Here is a 22,959-nt window from a genome sequence, read left to right as displayed (position 1 = left end):
CTTTCCCAGTATAAACTTGGCCGCGTCCCATCTAAACAAGTGATGGGTAATAAAATTTAAAACAACATAAACGTAGGTATATGCAGTACAAACGACCGTCGACAGATCACTTCCCGGCGGCTTTCATAACAAAAAAACATTATCATCGTCTATATTATGTTATTACACGTCTTGTCGGATGTAGGCCACGGTCTAGTAATATTTAAACGTGGTTAATTATAATAGCATGTGCCGAGCGGTTCCGTAAAGTCACCACGGCAGGTTCGTTTAATATATTGTTTATTTTAAGTACCTATATAATGAATACGCGTCGAAAAGCCGTCGGCGACGACGGCGTACAGCAGGTCGATAAAAAACAAACATAAATTACATTATCAACGTAAAAACGATGCCAAAAATAGACCACAATAATACATTAATATATGATAGCCGAGCCGCGCCGCTTGATCGGGAGACGGATCCCAAACCGACGACCGGTTTATCCGGCGCGGGGAAGAGAGACATCATCTTAATCCATGCGTTTATGCCCCCCCATCCGGTCTCGTGCGACGATCGCTGCAGTGGATGCCGCGGCGCCGTCCCGAAGACACGCGAAAAAACCTACGCCGCCAAAAAAGAAAAGAAAAATCACAATAATAATAATGATAATAACATAATATTGTCTCGACAATATTACATGAACATAGGCGTTTATACAGATATAGTGGCAGTCGGCCGCGGTCCATTTGTCTCAACAGTATAATTTTAAAAACAAATAACTGTCAGCGGTTCGTCAATCAAGTACAGCGGCTGATCGAGATTCGACATTGATGTACGGCGACGACGGCGGCGGAACACCATCCGGACTAATATCCACATAATAATTATTATTGTCGTTGTTAATAATTATACACAGTGAGTATTTTACATCTTAATGCTATATAATTTTATCGCGCACGCGACGACCATCGTCCGGTCTGCGGTCCGAGAGTACCTATATAAACATAAATATCGTTTAAAATATACGTAAAAAATAAAAATAAATTTTATAATTGCATCAATCGTCTCGCTATTGTGGGTACGCGTGGCCGCAGTTTACCCATATACAATTTAGCGTACATTAATAATATTATTATAATATCGCATTATACTTTCGCGTCGAAGAGGTCTCACTTCCCTCTCCCAAACATACACACCGACCCCCCACCACACCCGCGAGCTTGTCGCGCGGTAGCGATCGCGAATGTGCACCGTCGTCCGTCGTCCTGCAACGTCATAGTTGTAGCCGGTCCGCGATGCCGCGCGTTTACGGTCCCGAAAGCAGTGAAGACGTACAGCCGCAATGACTACGGTACGCGCCGGGACCGCCGACAACGTGCCGACGACTTCGGGCGCCGGGACGAGACCGCCGGCGGCGGCTACGGCTGTCGCCTCCGAGGATATCGTCGTCGTCCACGAACGGCCGTCGACGAACGGCGCCGCAGCCGACGTCGGCGGCGACCGCAGGAGCAGGAGCGCCGGTTCGCGGGACGCCGTGGGACGCGAGAATTGGAAATTGGCGCAGCACGGCGTCAACGGTTCTGCTTCCGCCGGATTACGATCCACCGGTGCTGCCGCCAAAGGTGGGTCAGCCGATAGCGATTGGACGAGTGAGTAGTTATAACTTATAATATACTCGCATACACGAGTAAAGGCGCGCGTACTCGCGGACAACTTTTTTTTCTTTTTTTTTTTTTTTTTTGAACGTTAATGTGTAGTCATAGTTATGTTACAATAGTTAAATACCAAACGATAAATCAATGATTGTACTTACCACGATTATAATAAGCGTACAACTGCAAGTCAGTGGTCATATACAACGTCCAATTAGTGACATGATCGAATAGATTAAAAAATGCTATAAAAAATAACAGATTCTGGAACTATTTGGTGTAGATCATAACTTTTAATTTTTTAGTGAATTATGATCATTTTTAAATATTTATATTTTTCATACCCTTATCTCACTTAAAAATTAAAATATCATAAAAACCAACGAGAGAACACAGATAATATTCTTACCTAAAAGTTTGATAATTTGTCAATTCACTCTAATATCCAAACTAAAAGCACACTATTCCCAATTGTGCTCCCAATCAATTTGACTTCGAATGATCGTCAATAATCATTGATACACTATAGCTATCTTTTTTTTATACGCAGAACTTTAATTCTTAAAATTCTCGCTATTAAACACTTATAATCCTATAAATGCTCTCTCTCTTCTATTACTCTCTCTGCTGGTTTAACCCTCCATTAATAGGTCACTGTGATCAGCAAGTTCGGAGTTAATTACAAGTACTTATTACTCGTATGTATTCGCGTCGATTAAATTAACCTGTAACCGTTTTTCCTATTCTTTAACGAACGTTGACGATCGCATTTGTTTCTGACATGCTACTTACCTACCTTCAATAATAACAATATTACCCAGTCTCGTAAGTACGTTGTAAAACTAATATGTATAACCCATTTGTATACTATTGTGTAGGCATGTCTATTTCAATGTAATCGTACCTTTTTATACACATATGACGTTATTATGTTGTTATAGTTGTACAATATTGTAGTCTGTCTGCCTGTGTAGGTACTAGACAAGAAATTGTACTATATATAAAAAACCAGCTGCGATCTCGTCTTTAGAAAAAAGTCGTTTTATTTTAATTATATTCCTCCGTATTTCGTGTTATAATATACAGCGGCTATATGATAAAAAATGTCGTATGAACATTTAAACTTTTATTTCTTAATACTATGAGATATAATTATATACTTGTACATTATAGAGACGGGACACCCGTGGGTGTCTTCAGAATTTTTCTAGGGGGGGGATAAAATGATTTTAAAAAATAAATGAAGATTTTTATATATTTTATACTTATATTTTATTTATATTACATTGAATTATTAAAATTTATTAGGTAACAAATTTAAAATTCTAGGGGGGAGGCAAGTGCCCCATTTTGCCGTCATCCTAGAGATGCTCACGGGGATACTTAATCACATTATTTTCATGATAAATTAACGCTTTTTGAAATTTTATTTTTAATAATTATTTGACATAATGATATGCAATTTTTACGTCCTTTCATGTATTAACTTATTCATATTTAAAGTAGAATACTTTGAAATTTTGTTGAATATTTAAATGTTATATATTTTGTAGGGATAGTTACGTGACATAGATACAATTTATCGTTTTTCTAATCCAAAAATTATATGTTTTTATTGGTATCTAAAAAAAAAAACATTTAATTCAGTAGTATTCGTTACTAAATTAAAAAAACTAATCTAAAAGCTTTGTTCATTAATCACCAGCTGTATTTATTTTTTCATTTATAGATATTATATAGATACACTATTATTTTTAATATTTTACTAACATGAATAATAAGTGTTTACCTAATGTATGCAGTTTTTTTAAACTTAAAGTAATATTTTTTAGGATAATTGATTATCAACATCAATCAATTTCATTATGATTTCAATTTTACTTTTTATTAGTTTTATATACACTTTAATTAAATATAATACTTTAAATTTAGTATAATACGACACGACTAATTCACAGATTGTAATTAAATACGTTTCTTTTACAACTCCTCTCCCAAGTAAAAATGATACATTTTATTAACTTTTATCTATATCTAAAAGTATTGATGCCGTTGTATATCAGAGTTCGAAATTTCGAAATTTATTTAAATAAAATCCAAATAGTAAATAATATTTTTAATCTAATGTGTTTAAATAAAAATGTATTCGAATGAATTTTTGAATATTTAAAAATTATTTCCTTTTGTTAATATTAACATATTTGTTATGATCTAGTCTATATTATTAAAATATATTGAAAAATGATATAATCACAGAACAGTATCATAATGAAATTATTTATTTATTATTATTTTTTGTTGTATAAGAAAATAACAATACAAATTACAAGTTATATGAAGACTCATATGAATTATTCACTAGACATTACGTTATCAACACAAATTAATAATATAAACCGCTACAATAAATAATCATCATAACTATATAATACTCTTCCAGACTTCCATAAATGTAATGTGAGAAAGTAGATATTTAGGAACCGGAACGAGAAGTTAACATATTATAGTCGCTTCAGCATGATGACTATTGTATTTCCTGAATGAGTGTGTTTTTAAAGTAAACTGTGAAGTACATGTCTAAAATGATAAATATAATCTAATAAAAATAGAGTGTATATTGATCAATCGTTTGCGTTTTTCGTAGTGTATTAACGTACACCAGTGCTAAATGCTATACATACTACTCATATAAAGGTGAAAAAATAATGACATGTATTTAATAAAAATATGATAAACCTCAATAAATATTTAAAAAAATGATGTTGATATACATTTGGAGGAAAAATTATTAATTATTATGATACAATTATATTACCTATGTACAGACTTTTCACCAATTATGAAGACGTTAGGAATGTATAAAAAATGTGTTCTGCAAACGCAACCTACCTAATTGTATTCCACAAAAAAAAAAAAAAAAAATTATATTGTTAACCGTCAAAATAATTATTTAAGTACCTTTATAGTTTTAGGTATCTACTTTGTAAATTTTATTGACATTTGACACATATATCATACACGACAAAACATAATATTTTATATGTCCATAATGATGCACGACTCTTATGATTATGGTCTAGTTATTGTTTGTGAAATGGTGTGCCGTATGCAGACAGAGATTGTTTCGTAGGTTCGACTTACATTTCGTCGCATAGTCTACATATTACAATTATTACATTTACAAACTACGCGGATCGAGAAGCATAACTAGTTGGATTTAACTTATATATGCCTAGATTAATGTCATCGTCTAGTTCATATTATATATACATGAATTTGTGTACAAACATGTATCATATTATACTGCATGTTGTAACACAACATTATAAAGTAGTAGGTACCTATTTACTATTTAGGTATGGTCCGCAACGACCGGAAACGCTGCACAGCCGTACAGGGTACATGTATACTATATATTTATGTATATAATTATGCATGTACGTTGGTTTTGAAAGGGAAAATTCAGCATTAAACTTCCACCGTGGTATTTTTACTATTATTTTTATCTTTTGTTACAGTCTTACATACCTACATCTAATAAACAGCATAAATAATTATTTAGCATTTAAACTTAGTCGCCTTTTAAACGAGTATCTATTGTATTGTATTTAAATCCACATCTAAACCTAGAGTGATTTTTTAAATTATTAAAGACATAATATATATATATATATATAACTATATAAGGTAATTTACTAATCTTGTTCACCTCATTAGTTTATTTAATAAAATTCTCATATTTGGAATTTTTGAATATACTTTAAAACCATATTTTCAAACTATTGAGATTTTTTTGAGTGTGTTCTGGCGATTTTAACTTCTGTTTTTCAAATCAGGACCCCCTCCCTCTTACTATAAATTATTTAGTGAATATTTTTTTGATGTACTTAATTAAAAATGTGTACAAGTATTTTTTAACTCCTTGTAGAACATTTAAATTAAGGATTACAGTCCTTAAAAATAGTCTTATAAAAATATAAAATAACTTTAATGTAATATTGGATCTAGCATTTATTAAACTTTAACAATTATTAAAAATTATAAATATTGATAGATATTAAATTTTTTAAATAATTAACATATTTAAATTACCATATCTTTTAAATCTATTACTACGAAATATGGATCTATTATCTTTACTACATAAAGTTAAAGAACGCAAAACATTTGAATTTTAATAAAATAATTTTTAGATTTTCCCTTATTTTATTATTTTATTGATTCTATAAGACTATAGATATAATCAACCATATAATATATATAATATTTTTCATTGAAGTCAGTATGGAGTAAAAATGTGTATCCAACATGTAAGAATCTTGTCTAGTATTGCATTATAATTTATACTTATTATGTTAAAATAGTATATTTACCTACCGCATGCCTTTATCTCTTAAAAAAAAATTTACAACAATATAAAATATAAATTACGCACTGAACAAACACGGAATTAATTCAATATTTCCTCATGTTCACAATTTTATAGTTCGTACTAAATATTTTAAACATTGCTTGAAAAAAAATAAAAATACTAAAAAAAAAGAATGAGAAATTCAAAAACGTTTCCAAAACAATATTGTATACAACATATGTAATAAAATTTTCTTTCATGGAGGAAGTAATTTGCAAACTATAATATCAAATTTCAAATCAATTTGAAAACTATATAATAAACGTATACGTAAATTTTATTTTTGCTTGAATTATTATTTTCATAAATGTAATGCATAATGACTAATGATTTATTCTAAGCCTTGTATTTATTATTTAATAGAGTTAATATTTAAACTTTTAAAACATGATTTTATTTTCAGTGCATAGTATATGTGAATTAACGGAACAAGATAGTCTTGATGATCATTTTTCACATATAAATCGTAGACTAGTCCAAAGATCTTCCAAAATGAGTCGACCCAATGGACTCAAAAGTGGTCGGACTCTAATGAACCTATTGACGAGTAGAGGGACGGACATGCTACAACATACGGAACCTTTGTAAGTAGTTTGATCAAATGTTTATCGCATCTATCGGCTATTACTGTTTTTATTTATTTTCATATATATATATATATATATATATATATATATATATGGACATTACATATTTATTTATTATTATAATCATGATTTTTATTACAGCCATCACTTTTGGGTGACGCTCAGCTCGCTTTACGGCATGGTTTTGGTTATCCTCATGTTCGCCATCTGTTTGATAGAAGTAATGGACAATCCTGTCAAATTATTATCAATACAAGGGATTTATCTCATGTACTTGTACTTGGGAAGCATAGCCGTTATTATATGTATTTATGTATGGGTATTAATCGATTCGTGCGTCAGCTTAACTTCAGACGAAACTGAAATCGTCACGTCCGACTCATCATCGCCGGGTGTCTTTACATTGAACCGGTTCAACTCGTTGAAACAATTTAGTTCGTTGAAACGTGCGCATATTTCACGTTCAAAGACTTCGGACACCAGTTTTTACTTGAGAGTAGGAGCTTTAGGTAAGTTTAAAATGAGTAATTTTTGGGCTATTATATAGGTAAATCAATTGATACTATTCAATTTTTGTACCATATAACCCATATTTTATACTATAAGCTCTATTGCACATATATTTAAATGAAATTTACTTCTTTGTATTTTACTACGTATTTAGGTTTGATCAGAGTAAAAACTATAAATAATATTTATTTACCTACACTATTTAGGTGATTTATTTATTTATACTCGAGGTCTCAAAAAAAAACTTACTTTTAAAAAGTATAATTAAATAATTTAAAATATATAGGTATATACTACTTAGACACCTATTACCAAAAAGTATTTTATTTTACTAATTATTATGTCTGAATAAAAATTACTAAAATTTTATTTAAGAAAATTGAAATACGTATTTGAATATTTCACTTACCTAACTACTTTACTAGGTTAATTGATTTTATTTAAAAAAAAAATTCAAGAATATATTTTTCAGGTACTTAAATATTTTTCTGGAAAGCATTCTATTCGTGAATTTATCTTATGTATTTTATGTTCCTAAAATATAAAAATATCAATTTAGTTTTGTATTTTTATTTTTTTGTTTTTGTTATTAACTAATAATAATACCTGATGACTTATTAATTGTGTTTCAGTGTTCGGTTTAGGAACGCTTGTATTCAATGGTTTAGAAATGGCCATGTATTCCATGATGGATATTAGCTGTTTAAACGATGTCATTTTCGTACATCCAATACTACACGGACTGTTTACATTTTTACAGATGCATTTTCTTTTCATAAATTCTCAGGTAAAATTTCATTATTTACCCAAATAATTAATTGTGATGCTTTTTATTAATTACTGTCTACTAGTCTACTGCAGTTTTATTCAAAATTACTTTGTAGTTTATCTGTTTGATAATTAATAATTATTAATGATTGATGAAGATATGTGACACTGTCACAGCCGTGTGCACAGATATTATATTATTAAATTTATGTACCTATTATTATTATTGTATACTGCCCCACAATCTTTTCTAGGTCTAATCTTTTCGGCCGAATCGAAAATACAATTATAGAGTAACAATAGTTAAAATAGTATACGTATAATATCATAATATAGACTAATCCAATCATAAATGGTTATATGGATGAGGGAGTATTTTAAACTAGTTTAGACTTTTTTGTGTATATTAAATTACATTAGATTTTTCTAAATTATTCATACTAGTTATACTAGGAATTATAATATAATTATTTAAACTTAACTTTTAAAAAGTCAAAATATAAATTTTAGTCATTTGAAAATTATGATAACTTGGTTGCTTTATTTTTTATCTGTAATTTTTTGTAAAAATTTGCTTTAACGAACCACGGCCACCAGATATTAAAACGCTATTTAAAAATAGATAAAAAATAATACATAATATTTTATCACTACATAATACTTAACAGAAAAATAACATTTTAATAATATACAATTCAGTAGTCAATAGGAATGTACTTTAAATACTAATATATCGATAATATTGTTCAAAAATATTGACCGGTGATAAAAAACTTTGAAAGATTCTCATACTTATTATGACTTATGATGACCAGATAAGCACTCTTTTTCATTAGAAAAAACTCTTTTTTGATAGATTGTCTTAGTGTCCTTAACACTAATGTTAAGTACCTATATGAAATCTTACTCATTTAAAAAAAAATATTATTACGGATGTATATACACGGTAATAATTTTTTATAATTTGATTATTAATTTATACATACTTTATGGTTCGACTTAATGTATATTAATACCAGATTATTTGTAATGTTATTAAAGTTAAATATTTAGAAAACATATTATTAAATATTTCTATTTAAAGTTTTAATTTTTTCAATATTCATGAATTAGAATATTTCCAATGAATTAAATTTCAAAGAATTTTCATCATAAAGAAACACGCATAAGCTAACATAATAATGAATTTATAATTTAAAATAATTAGTTTTATAGTTAATAATAGAAATTAAAATAATATTGTAATAAAAAAAAAAAAACCAAATTATATGGATGGAGATAATTTTTAAGTAAAATAGGTAGAATAGTATACATAGTGGCTAAAAAAGGAGAAGTTTTTTTGTGATAGAAAAGTAGAGTTTTAAAATGTACTTTTTTTGGATTTTTATATCTGGTCACCATAGTTTTACTGCATCTCCACGATTAGCATTAGCGCACGTCCATATGAATATTAACACGACTTTTTTAAGTTATAACTTATAGCACAATGTATGTAGTATGTTATATAATGTATTATAATAACACATTTAAATTAATAACGAGAAATTGTATTGAGATGTATAAATATATAAAATGTAATATATATATATAAGTAAATTAAACTTGGCCATTTGAATAGTATAAAAAAAAGTTAGATACAAGGTTATAGTGTTTTGTGGATTATATGAATGGATTACAGATGCGCAGAGGCCAATGATTGAGGTATAGGTAAAACTGCACTTTCGTCCCACAAGTAAACGAAAAGAAAGAAGTAGAATGAAAAATTATTTTATAATAGTACCTATCTATGTGTATTACAAGAGTAGCAAAATAGGTTTAAATTGTTCTTTAATATATTATTGAAGATTTTAGAACGTGACATTATTGTATATTAATTTGGTAAGTAGCAAGTATAATTTATAAATCCGTTGATGTTCATAATATATTTATTAAGAAAAATAAACTCTAAGCATGGTCCATGACGACGCCGTGCGTTGTACCTGCGTCGTGTACAGGAATCACGCACCACTTGCTAAAAAGATTAAATAATAATCATCATACACGGTTTATGAAAATTAATTCTCTTTAAAATCTGATTTTTCGTGAGAAATTTTCTTCAAAACATTCATCTTTACAGCATAAATATTTTAACAGATTCTTCGTCGTTACTGTATTTACTAACTGTTTTTCTAAATTCTACACGATTTTCATTATGATGGGTTAGGTTATAAATAATAATAAACTTTAATATATAATATGTTGAAATTGCTTTGATGTTTGTGATAATGAAACAAATTTGTTGACAATTATTAACAGCATAATAGAAAAATTGAAATAAAAAATAATACTGAACAATAAAAACATGAACTATGCTCGATAAAGAAATATTTATAAATTCACTTGCGTGGTTTTAGGTGTTAGTCGAAAGGTTTGGTTTGGCCGCTAGATTTGGATTCATGCATTTAGCTGCCACAAACATTGCTTTATGGGTGCGATTGGTAATCTGGGAAAGTGGCATTGAATGGATTTACTTCATCCATCTAGCACAAACATCGAACATAGGCATGTCAGCATCAACATATGAATCCAGTATTCCTACGCCCTTACAACTGCGTGGATTTCCTAGTTTTATCACCTCGAGACACACGCGAGACCTAAAACCAGGTATCTATAACTAAATATGTACTAACTTGTTATATCTTTATAACTTATAAGATTTATACACAATTATGTATAAAAACAATTATAAATAATAAGTATTAACAATATAATATGACAATAAATTATAATAATTATCTGTAAAAAAAAAGACGAACAAATAAGTAAATTTTAACCAATTAATTTTTAAATAGATTTAAAAATAATATAATAGGTTTTAATAATTTATAGTTTAAATTAAAATATACTATTATTTAATTTTTGCAGATTATAATGGAACGTTTAGAAATTCTATCTATCAACCTGTGTCCGAGAATCATGTGACACAAGTAGTAACACTTCATCATTGTTTAAATACTAATTCACTTGGTCAACTTTTAACGTCTTCTATGCCATATCTCTATCCGTTTATTGTGCAATTTAGGTAAGTCGATTATAATGATAAATGCTTAATAATAGGTACTGATGACAATGATAATATAAGATAAAAAGTTTATGTAAAAGTTTTTTCCAACAGTAATAATATTGTTAATTAGTTACAAGTCATAAATTACCTTACATTACAAACATTTATAAAACTATAATAATAATAATATATCCTCATTAAGTTAATTTTGTATTTATTGATTTATATTTTGTTCATACTCATTTAAATAATTTTTTAAGGTTTTTTTATACGATAAAATGTATTTATTTGATTCATATTCATTTCCTATCCTAACTTAACTTAACGGATTCGTAATGCGGTAAACCGAGTTCAAAAACTCAAATTGAACTCAAACTTTCGTGCTGTATGTCCCCAATTCTTATTACTCCCTTTACACGTTACTATAAGACTCTTATCTGCTACCAATACAACGAAGTAATCCATTAGTAGAAGATACTGATTATTATAGAAAATACTTAAGTTTTTAAAAATATTTTTTAAATAAATTTATTTTTTACTTTTTTGAATGACAAACATAGTTTTTAATTTTATATTTCGATAATTAGTATTGTTTAAAGTATTTTGATCTGTATAAAATATATACAGTTTTAGTTTAAGGAATCAATAATACATTTGTCATTAAAACATGTAAACAATTTAAAAAACAATAACAATAAAAAATAGAGAAAAAAATATTTTCAAAAACATTAATAGTTTTTAAAATAGTGAGTGTCTTACGTTAAATGGATAATTCAGTATTTCAGTATGGATAAAAAAAATAAAAAAATTCATAGATAAAATTAATTGTTATATCACAGTTTGATTGCTGCGGGAGTGACTTATGTAATGGGCCAGAACGTGGGCATTTGTCAGATGAAACCGTTGAAACGTAACATGCAAAAACCGCAACCGTCATCGCAATTGTCGTCGTCGTCAGCGCCCAAAGACCCGCAAAAAGACTCAGCTGCACATCTGGGACGGTTGTACGTGTCTCAGGGCGTGAGCTTTTCAGGCGCCAACAAGGGCCTGTTCCTCGGTCTGCTGACGTTGGTCATGGTAATCGTGGTGGTCATCATATTTCTGGTGGTCAAAGATGACGTGGACTTCGCGTCCGACACCCTGTTCTGGATGACGTCCACCACGCTGGCCACCATACTGTCCACCGGCACACTATTGGGCTGCGTGGGCCTCTACCAGGTCCGCAAGCTGTGTCACAACGGCAACCAGCTGTCGGCGTTAGACACGATGCTGGCCACCGTGTCGGGCGCGGGCGTCGTCCTGTACGCGCTGTTCAGCACCATGGTGGGCGCCGTCGGCATGGCCACGTCGCAGCCCGGCACCTCCGAACAGAAGGTGGACGCCATGCTGACCGCCGTTAACGTGCTGCAGCTGGTCCAAGTGGCTGTTCAGAGTTCATTGACTGCCGAGGCTTACAGGAGGAGTTCGTGGTCGAGACATCAACTGTTCTCCAAACCAGGTCGTCAGGTACGATAACCTGTAATAATTTATTATAAAACCTATTAACTATAGGCAGTGGTCCAGTATTGGTGGTGTCATTTTTAGTGGTGGGGGAGGGTGACAACGCGAACAGCAAATTTTAGTACTAGTTTTCTGCGTTTTATTGGCTTTCCCTAAAATTTACAAACGCACTGATGGCCTAGACATAAAAATTATAAAAAATATATCATGAAAATCATATGTATAGGTAATTCGTATAACATAATATGTGTTTAGAGCCATAGCCCATACAGGTAATGTGCATTTAAAATTTATAGTTTTAGGTATATATTATTGGTTTGGACGATAAAAGCCATTTCTAATTTCAAACTTTTCAGTTTCTTAATTCATTAAAACATTATTGATTTAACCCTTTAACTCTATACGGCCATATATACGCAGGTACATATCAAATAAATATATTTACTTCGATTAAAAAAAATTGTTAAGGCGATAAAAAGAATTGACCTGTTTAAATATTGGCATCTTTATTAAAAATAAATCTCAAATTTGGGCCATTAACCAATATAACGTTTACTATCATAATCATATCTTATAACATTAAGCCAATATTTATACTTTATATATGATATAATATCAATCATTAATCAATACCTACAAATCATCTGATTTTGCCATTTATACTATGATATAATTTATCATAATTATAACTTTCGTCAATTTAATAAACAAAAATCAAAATTTATAATTCATAAAATAATAAACTTAAAGTTATAGATACTTGAAAATATAATGAAAAATCATTAATTTATTCAATTTTTTATCAAATTTGTAATCTTCAATTGTGTTTAGTTAAAAGCAAGCTTTAAAAAATACATACATTTTTAGAACTTAAAACACACCAACACCACTGGCTATAAAGTAAATATGAAGTAACATGCTGTTTAAAATCATTGAACATGCGTATTGACGCATGTTAGTATAACATAATATCGTTAATATCTCATAAAAAAAATTTAAAAAAATATGATATATTGGACTGTTACGATTAATAAATATTATTATGTAGTTAGACAATATGGCTATAACAGTACAACCAATTTGTGCATGTTTGTCTAAAAGATAGCTCGTATGTGCACAAATTTATGAAGAATAGTTATCCTTTTTTAAATGGTTTCCTGGTAAACTACAAATTATAAGCTTAGGTATTATAGTAAAAAATATTGTATAATAAATACAGATGTTAATACATACTTACCTATCACAGAATGTACTTGACCTATTCATTACTATACTTTTATTACACAAAATTTGAATTTTATTTTTCCAAGTGCTGTACGTGATTAAAAAAATTCTACTTAAGCTATTCCCCGCAGATGTTTCTAATGTTTCAATACTAAACAATTACTATTATTGTTTATAAATTTTATTTGCCGCGGCGCATAGGCGAATAGGCATTTTGACGTACCTACCTTGAACTCCCATAATTTACGCTCTTCCCATTCGTCCTTTGTACAAAATTGTAGTAAATGTTTTTGCATAGCCATAAAGATTACTAATGTAATTTTATTTTTTATACACGCAGATAATCACATACTTGCTGTGCAGCAACATCGCTCTGTGGATGTTCGACTCGTTTATTACGCAGAGTTGGATAAGTCAAGAACGACAATTGCGTTTTATGGGTTTGCTATCCTGGGGACTGCTGTCCAGGATATCGCTGCCATTAGTAGTTTTCTACAGGTTCCATTCGGGAGTACTTTTATTACAAATCTGGCATAAATCATATAAATGAATATTTGGCTAGATAAAATTTTATACTTGTACTCTTTTTTTTTTTTTTACGATGTGCAATATTAGTTATTATTTTACTATTATTATTTATTTTTGTTGGAAATAAACCAACACTATTTTTAAAATTTTGAAAATACTTGGTTTTCTTCCTTTTTTTTTATGTCGGAACCATATTGATTAATTCATTTTTATACAAACTACTTATTAATAAATAGTCTAATAGTAGGTAGTGCCGGCCCAAGACACGTGCGAACAGGGCGGTCACCCAGGGCGCCAGAGACGCATTTGAAGGTATTCAAAAAATTGTAAAAACTTATACATTTTTATTATTTAACGAAATAGTGAACTAATATAAATATATAAATATAATAATATACATTAAAATTATATTACCACGCACTGTGATTACAACTTTGGGGCACAAGGATTTATAATCATCATCACTACCGCTGTACCAATTTATCTGGCGCCGACGATTAGGTATGAATGTACACGTTCGTTGTGTTATATGTCATGAAACGTATTTTCATTATTGTGGGAAAACTGTTCAAAATGAAATTATTTGTATAATTAGAAATTTACCGAAATAGTAGGTATACTAGATCGAGTTTAAAAAAGCTATGTATTATAGAATTATGTTGGATTGCACCCAGGACATAAGTCACGTTGAACAACTTTTTTTGATTTTAACATTTTTTGGTATAGATAAGAAATATGCATTAAAGAAAATTTTATCATGTTTGAATCTATATAAATTACTCGTCTGGTGAAGAAATTCATGAGATTTTATAATAATGTATAATTGTACACTAGAATTATGTAACAGTAGGTGTCAGGGTTATAACAACGGGGCGAATTATATGAAGGGTAAAATTAAAGGCGTACAAGCAAGAATATTATGAACCAATTATCGAGCTTTTTTTATGCCATGTGATTGTCATTTACTGAACTTAGTAGTTGGAGATAGTGTTTCTTGTTCTATAATCTATTGGGTCAAAAAACTTCTTTGGAGCGATTCAACAAATGTACATGTTATTCTCTGCATCTGTGGGTCGTTGGTATATCTTAAAAAAACACATTAAATCTTTATCTGTAAAGCCATTATGTGAGGACTTGATGGGAATGTCAAATAGATTGTATTAATACCATTAAAATTGAAATCTCACAAATAATAGATGCACTGAAAGAATTAACTGAATTAAAACAGTATGTAATAATAATATTATCATCTACGAAGATAAATTGTCTAAAACAATGAAAATGTTATTTAAGCTGCATTTTTAAGGGCACCTTTTAAAAATTTTCCCAGGGCGCCATAATAATTCGAGCCAGCACTGATAGTAGGTACCCACTCATTAGTTAAGTAGTACAATAAAAGTTATACCCTAAACTGAAAAGCAATTGTGTAATTTAATAACTGTTTCAACTTATAGAAATGATTGAAACAAAAATATACTCCCAGAGTGGAGATCTTATCAACAATGAAAATACTGCCTACTTATTATTTGATTCAATAATATGTATTATGTTATTTATATTATGTCAAAATAGTTTTAAATTTTTAAGTTTAAATCAAATACCATATTTTCTAACACAGATTTTTTTTTAAATCAATAATTATTTATAGTACATGTTATTAAAAAGAAAAAAGTGACAAATATTTTTCTTCAATCTCATTTTATATTTAAATAAAACAAACTAATTTCAAATTGTATTGTATGTTTCAAAAATTTTTTGAAAAATATTGTGTAGACTATAGCTTATAAAAGTAGGTACTACCCAGTAGTTGAATAATTTAAAAGTTTTGGTACAATTAACAATATCATGTTTCTGTTGCATAAGATGAAAAATAAAACAAAACTTACAAAATGTCAGTTACATTACTTAGGTAACACTTCAAAAATAAAATTTGTCTTTGATACAATTAAATTATTAATATTTAACAATTATAAATTATCTATACAAATAGACTTGAAAAAGTTCAATATGACATTCAAAAGTCTTACAAAACATAAAAAATTTAATTAACAATAATTTATAAACTTAACTATGAAGATAACAAAGCTATATTGATTTCTTTTACCATTTTAACTCGATTAAGCATTTTTTCAAGTGAATCTTTATTTAATGCACAAGTTGAATACCACACAGGACTATCGGGTACACAAGATCTTTCAGGAGTTAGGTAAAACAAATCATTTCTTGTTTTAACACTTTCTGGGCTGTAAAATATATATATATAAAGCAAATAAACATTTATAAAAACATCTAAATTCAAATGTTTGTTGAAATAATTACCATTTAGATAAGTAGAATTCATAAAGCTTTACAGGACATCTTAATGGATTTTCTTCATTCTCATGCTGCTCGTACACTTTTTTCTTTCGTGAATTTGGGGAGTCTATAAAATAATAAGAAAAAATAAATAACATTTTTTTTTGAATCATTAATATTAAACAATATTTAAAATATACCAATGGATGCTTGTGGAGGATAAAAACGCAATAATACATTTCTATAGGTTCCTGGAGCTTTAACTCCTGATGTTGATGGCTGGTTTGGATTTCTTTTCCAATGCTTCATAATATGGGAAAACGATAGTTGCATATGTTCTTCTACGCTCTAAATTAAACATAATGTTTTAACAAAAATGAAAACTGTTTAATACTCAGTATACTATACTATACTTACCGTTAAATTAAAATGTTTAGTATTAAAAAATATCAGTGTGCATAGCAATACGTAAGGAGAATGAGCCCCGAGCTGTTTACTTTCCCAAAGATACTCTTCTTCAACACGTGTAACAATATACTCTATAATCAAACGGTCATTATAATACATAAACCATATTCAATAAAATAATTTTATATTACTTGAATCATTATAGAGTTCAGTGAATTTTTTAGCTATTTCATTTAATGTATCAGTAAATTTTTCAAATGACATATCAGTAAATATATTATCAATTCGTCCATTTTCAAATAAATATTGTTGAACACCTAAACACAAATAATAAATTGTGTCTGGAGCATATTCACTTCCATTTGGCTTGCGTACCTCTTTCACAAATAAGCATAGACAATAATTTAGTTCATAGGCTGTTAACTGCAAGAGATCCAACTTAAATATATTTGTTTTTTTCACGTCACACACATAACTAGATAATGTTTTTTCAAATTCTAAACTTTTTGTACATGCCCACTGTCGCCAGGCATTAACTCCTAATGTATACTTAAGACACATATTTGCATCAGGTTTGACATTTGGAATGGTATAAAGAGGATTTTGCACTACTTGTTGTATTAATCCTGATTGAATGCATTGTGCCTGAGGATATTCATTTTTACGAGAACGTTTTGAATTTGAGTTACGTTGAGATTGTGAACGAGGTGCACGTTTTCTAGGAGGTCGACATAACGTATCTTGAGGGGAAGATATCATATTTTCTTGAGTTAAATCTTAAAAAAAATAAATATTTTATTTTAAAACAATTTTTTTTAATAAGTAGCTTTTAGTCTTGAAACTTACTCTCCATTGGATCAGGTGTTTGAGGCATAATTGTAGAGGATACTAAGTTTGCTTCAACATCATCAATGATTTGATTTGTTTGTTCATTTGAAGCCATGGCAGATATTTCATCAGCTCCTTCAAGACTTTCTGTATCTGCTCCTGCCATATTCAAAGCCATTGCAAGAACATCGTCTCCATAAGAATGGGTGTTACGAGCACTCGATGAAACAACTTTAGTGTCATCATTGTATTCTAAATAAATATTGTTTGCATTTAAAAATAAAATTTTCAAAAATAATAATTTTGTTACCATTATTTGACATGTCATTTTCACTATCTGATGATGAAACATTTTCATGTTTTAGATCGTTAGCTACCATGCCCGCCATTAACAACAATTCTGCTTCAAATGGATCAGCTGGTGTTTCATCTCTAATTTTCTTAAAATTAAACATTAAAACTTATTAATTAAAACTAAAAATTAAATTGAGTTTTTGAAAAAAGATTTTAACCATGTTTTTATATTCTAACAAAGTTGCAATCATCAAAATTAAAAAAAAAACCATTAACTTAAAAGTGGGTTATAAAAAAACCTCAGTTTCAATTACGTGTTGTTAACTTTAATATTAAAAAATTTACTTATAGCTTAAAGTTATGAATATTTTCTGTGATTCTTAAAGTTTTTTAAAATATTTTAACTTTTAAGCTAGTTATCAGCTTTTTTTCTTTTATTTAAATTATTTTGAAAACTACAAAATTGTTTACTTTTTTACATAAAAATATCAAACTATATTCTATTTCATACTAGAAACTACCTTCAATATTTAAGATTGAAATATTTTTTTCTGCAGTAAAATTTCTTCAAATATATATAAAAAAAAAAAAATATTGAAGAACCAAAAATATTCATCAGAATACTCAAAATCTAAAACCGAGGTTTTAAAAAGGTCGGTTAAAATCCAATTTCCAAAAACTGGTTTAAAGCCTGAATTTGAACAAGTTAAATTGTTTTAAATTACCTTTATATCTTTAAAAATTGCTTTAGTAGTATTTTTAGTCGTAGGTATAAAAATTGGAATCGGTAAGGGTATTGGGAATGGCACTGGTACTGGATATGGCATCACATACATATGCATAGGCATTGGAATGTAAACTGGTACTGGAACTGGTATTATCACTCCTTTACTGCCCGTTTGGTCTAAAAAAATCATATGTACTTACATGTATATATATATAAATAAACTACTTGATATAAATTTCTTAAAGATTAAATCTTACCTGTTTGTACTTCTTTGTCAACTTTAGGTACCTCATTATTGAAACTTATTTTTCTATTAACTTTATGTTTAACTTTAGAAGTTTTTTTCTGAGAATAATTTATTTCATCGCTCTATAACAATACAATGTGTTATGTTTATTTATTTTTTGTGAATAATTATTTATAAAGAAGTATGAATTAAATTAATAAATTGTTTTTACATCAGAAATATTATTATCCTCTTTACGTGTAGACTGCCGAGTAGATATTCGCGAAGCTGAAGATTTTTTTCCTATTTAATATAATATAATATTAAAAATAAAGTAAAAACCATAGTAATTAATTATTTCAATTATATATATATATATATATATACACACAAAATACAACAGTAAAAGCTGACAGATGTAAATAACTTCTGCGTAATAATTTTTGTTCTAATTAATATTACATATTTCTTAAAAATATTTAATATATACATTTATGATAGTTTTTAAGTAATATAATATAATTTAAACACAACACATTTTTGTGCATGAAAATACTAACCATTTTTAGATTTAGTTTTAGACTTTTGTTTTTTGCCAGATTGAAATGAATTTAAACAGTTTTGACTGCAGAAGTTGTAAGTGGTTCCAATATGAATTGTTTTATAACGTGATTGTGAATGTAAGCCACAATTATCACAAACAACTCTAGAAAACAATTATCACAAAAAAATAAATTAATGATATACTAATAATAGTTGATTCACTTGATAATACTTTTTTGATTTTGATGCTGGTGATTCTTGTTGTTGATGAATACAATTTAAAGAACATATATATGTTGGACTACTGGAAGAAACATTTTTGGTAGAAATCATATCAATGTTAAACTTTTTAACCTAGAAAAAATATTTATGCAAATGTTTTAATGTATATAATATATGCTTGGTAATTTTACAATTAATGTAAACCTGTAACTAAGGATTATTGTCTTTATTTCTTAGTACAGTTAATTTTTTAATTGTATGGCACATTAGTGAGAGCAAAAGTAGGCACAAAAACTAATTTTGTTATCTGTTAAAGAGAATTTTTAATTGAATATTACCATGCCTAGTTTTGGGGTTTGGCAATCTGTTTTAACTTAGTAGTGAACATGCACAGTCATCCTATCTATATAACTATATGCATCAATTCCTGAGACTAATTAATATTTTTAGTTAAAACTACTAAATTGTAACAGACTACTTAGTATATATTGAGCAAAATATTTACTATAACAGAGAAAAGTTAAACTTCAGAAACAGTTTTATGCAATTAAAATAAACTTACTTTGCATAGTGAACAAGAAACAGTTCTCTTTTTTGATACAATGAATTTATTTAGACATTCATTTGAACAAAACTTAAATAAATTATTTGTATTACTTAATATTTGAAACTCATTTGTGTGTGAAGAATTTAATTGACAGAAGCACACATTGCATATATCTGTAAACAAATATTAGTTATATTATATTATGTAAAAAAGATATAAAATATAATATAAGAGCTAAGTTTATAAATGTTGTAATATGAATTTACCAATGACTTGTGATTTTTCATTAGTCCCATAATCTACAGCAGAACTATCTGATTCAGTATGCTTTCTTCTTGATTCATAATCTTTAGTTTGACAAAATGATGAACAGAAATTCTATAAAATAATTATTAAATATTATAGAATACTATAATAATAACACATTTATTATTTTATTTTATTATTACTTCAAAATCACAATCAATTAAATCTTTTTGACAAAAACTGCATAAATTTAACCTATTTTCATAACTTCCAGCGCAAGTAGTCCCACAAAACTGTAATAGTTTACCAGAAATATATCGACAATATTTTCCTAAATCAACATCTGATGCTATAAGTTTTTGACAGTTTATGCAGTTTGAATCAAAAACTGTATTTTGATAGTAACCTGAAGAATAAAACATAATTTATAGTAAAATATCTCAATAAGTTATAAATTAACATTACTTACCTAAGCAATCTACAGAACAAAAATGTTTTGTTTGCCAATAGTAACTTTTATCTTCATTTCCTAAAATTACTGATTGACAATGTTGGCATTTTTTTTCAAAATTGCAATGACTATTTTTCTTACGATAATTTTCAACACAGTCTTCTTGACACAAATACATAGACTTATGGTCATTTACAATAAATTTACATAAACGAAACTGTAAATTAATAATTTTAATGCAATGTGTAAAAGAAATAATTTTAAATAAATATTCAATACCCTGTTACATTGACAGCACACTTTTTTTAAAGGCGAGGATAACCCTTCAACTGCATCTATAATTTTTTCTTCAATACTATCAATAGGTTTGATTATCTCTTTAGCAATTTCCTATAATTCAAATTGTTTTTTAAATTTTGTTATAACTATTCATAAATTTTATTTTAGTCTATGTGTATTTACTCTGATTTGATTTTCTGCTTTTTTTGCAGCTTGGCGTTGTGGTCTAGAACTTGTTTTCAAAAGTGTTTCACTTAAGTAATTTTGTGCTTGTTGTTCTTCAGTGCTTAATATCATATTATTTTGATTCGGATGTTCTTCTCTCATTGAACTTTCTTGATTTATAATATTATCTTTCTTGATAACTATTTCTTCATCGTTATATTTATTTGAATCATTACATTTTATAGATTTTATAATATCAACTGTTGATGGGTCTATAAAAATAATATAAGTAGTAATTTAAATAATTAATTTGATAATTATTTTAAAATTGTTACTTACCTGATATATTTTTTTCAACTATTAGATCAGCTTCATCAATATTTATTTCAATTCCACTTATTGATTCCATGGTTTTGTTTTCAATGTTAGGGACAGACATGGTAGACTTGTCATAATCCAAGCATTCAGTTACACCTGTATTAATTTTATTGAGTTTATTTTGACAATCAATATCCAACTGCTTTTCATTTTCATGTGTTTCTTCGACATTTTTTTCTAAATTTTTATTACTTAAATCATGTTCTGTGTTCGTTATCAAACTATTAATTTCTTCGTTACTACTAACAGGTTTATTGATGTTTTGAGTGATAATTGCACTATTGTCAGAAGTTTCGTCTTCCACGTGTTTCTGGTCGGTTTTATCGGTATGAATTAGTTCAAGCGATTCGGCAAATGGGATCATTAATTCGTTGTTTTCCGATGTCGTCGCCGATGTAGCGGCTTCAGTATTTAATTCATCAGCCATGGCACTTTTTTACCTACAGCTATTGATTTAGTACACCGTAACAGGTCAATTAATTAAGAAAACTCCATTTAAAGTTGTAAGACAATATACCAACATATAAATAAAAAACGTTTTAAGTTATAAACTAACAGTAGAAAAGAGAATTTGATTAGATTTTATTAAATTAAAAACGCAAATTTCTTATCTGTCTTTATGAAGATAGCCCCTTCTAAGATCGTGGCTCCATCATAGTCCCAGAGATATCCCATATTATTATCATAGGTATAGATAATAATATAATATGTATCCTATATTATCTATAGTAGTTACCTTATATACCACTGATAAGAAATTGGTTAATACCATTAATAATAAGTTGCATTTACTAGAGTTGTTAGGGGCAATTTAGCCATTAAAATAAATACCTATTACCATTCAATGTAATATTATAAATTATAATCAATACAAATCATCATGAATCATAATCTGTTAAAAGTGTAGTTGACGACGTTGAGACTTTAGAATTTGAGAATAGTGACACCGAATAAATCATAATATATTGTTTTGTTCATTCTATTGTTGAAGTGTTGTATTAAAATGTATTATTACTAAGCATTTTCTTATTTACCTATTTTACAAAATATCAAGAAACCAATTTTATAATATTTCCAATAAAAATGTCAAGAGAAATGAATTCTCTACTTGGTATAAATTCATATTAGTTAATAAACGTTTTTATTTT

At 28.3% G+C, this 22,959-nt stretch overlaps 2 protein-coding genes across 4 annotated transcripts; one reads left to right on the top strand and one right to left on the bottom strand.

Moving 5' to 3' along the window:
* The first annotated feature begins 427 nt into the window (after positions 1 to 427).
* On the top strand, positions 428 to 14,276 carry LOC112594639 (proton channel OtopLc-like). 3 transcript variants are annotated; one of them, XM_025339540.1, is made up of 8 exons: positions 428 to 894; positions 6,446 to 6,626; positions 6,771 to 7,138; positions 7,772 to 7,926; positions 10,301 to 10,550; positions 10,812 to 10,968; positions 11,790 to 12,456; positions 14,015 to 14,276. In XM_025339540.1, coding segments are annotated over exons 1-8 (1,989 nt in total). In that variant the 5' UTR covers positions 428 to 893; the 3' UTR covers positions 14,225 to 14,276. The 3 variants fall into 3 exon arrangements, with proteins under 3 accessions (XP_025195325.1, XP_025195324.1, XP_025195323.1); XM_025339539.1 differs by lacking the exon at positions 428 to 894 and adding an exon at positions 1,169 to 1,601; XM_025339538.1 differs by lacking the exon at positions 428 to 894 and adding an exon at positions 1,322 to 1,628.
* A 1,800-nt stretch (positions 14,277 to 16,076) lies between these two features.
* LOC112594682 (zinc finger MYM-type protein 3) lies at positions 16,077 to 22,427 on the bottom strand. Its single transcript, XM_025339623.1, has 19 exons — positions 21,773 to 22,427; positions 21,452 to 21,705; positions 21,269 to 21,379; positions 21,008 to 21,206; positions 20,742 to 20,944; positions 20,559 to 20,670; positions 20,308 to 20,465; positions 19,756 to 19,877; positions 19,541 to 19,686; positions 19,213 to 19,283; positions 19,012 to 19,123; positions 18,753 to 18,931; positions 18,044 to 18,173; positions 17,752 to 17,985; positions 17,097 to 17,681; positions 16,915 to 17,036; positions 16,698 to 16,845; positions 16,522 to 16,624; positions 16,077 to 16,445 (listed from the first exon to the last, which is right to left on the bottom strand). Exons 1-19 carry the CDS (start codon positions 22,236 to 22,238, stop codon positions 16,271 to 16,273), a joined length of 3,630 nt encoding a protein of 1,209 aa, XP_025195408.1. The 5' UTR covers positions 22,239 to 22,427; the 3' UTR covers positions 16,077 to 16,270.
* Positions 22,428 to 22,959: the final 532 nt, after the last annotated feature.

Source organism: Melanaphis sacchari, unplaced genomic scaffold (assembly GCF_002803265.2).
Source record: "Melanaphis sacchari strain LSU unplaced genomic scaffold, SCAv2.0 Contig23_pilon_pilon, whole genome shotgun sequence".
Taxonomy (NCBI): Eukaryota; Metazoa; Arthropoda; class Insecta; order Hemiptera; family Aphididae; genus Melanaphis; species Melanaphis sacchari.
The sequence above is the reverse complement of the archived record's forward strand: the minus strand, read 5'-3'. Positions and strand labels throughout refer to the sequence as shown.

Bases quoted from the DNA above. Each gene is read 5' to 3' on its own strand.
- LOC112594639 (XM_025339538.1), top strand. From the start codon at position 1,322: ATGACTACGGTACGCGCCGGGACCGCCGACAACGTGCCGACGACTTCG. The intron at 7,139-7,771 runs GTAAGTTTAAAA...ATTGTGTTTCAG, and splicing joins CTTGAGAGTAGGAGCTTTAG to TGTTCGGTTTAGGAACGCTT. The intron at 12,457-14,014 runs GTACGATAACCT...TTATACACGCAG, and splicing joins TCTCCAAACCAGGTCGTCAG to ATAATCACATACTTGCTGTG.
- LOC112594682 (XM_025339623.1), bottom strand. From the start codon at position 22,238: ATGGCTGATGAATTAAATACTGAAGCCGCTACATCGGCGACGACATCG. The intron at 19,124-19,212 runs GTAAAAACAATT...GTATTGTTATAG, and splicing joins AGGATAATAATATTTCTGAT to AGCGATGAAATAAATTATTC. The intron at 16,446-16,521 runs GTAATTATTTCA...TATATTTTACAG, and splicing joins GAATTCTACTTATCTAAATG to CCCAGAAAGTGTTAAAACAA.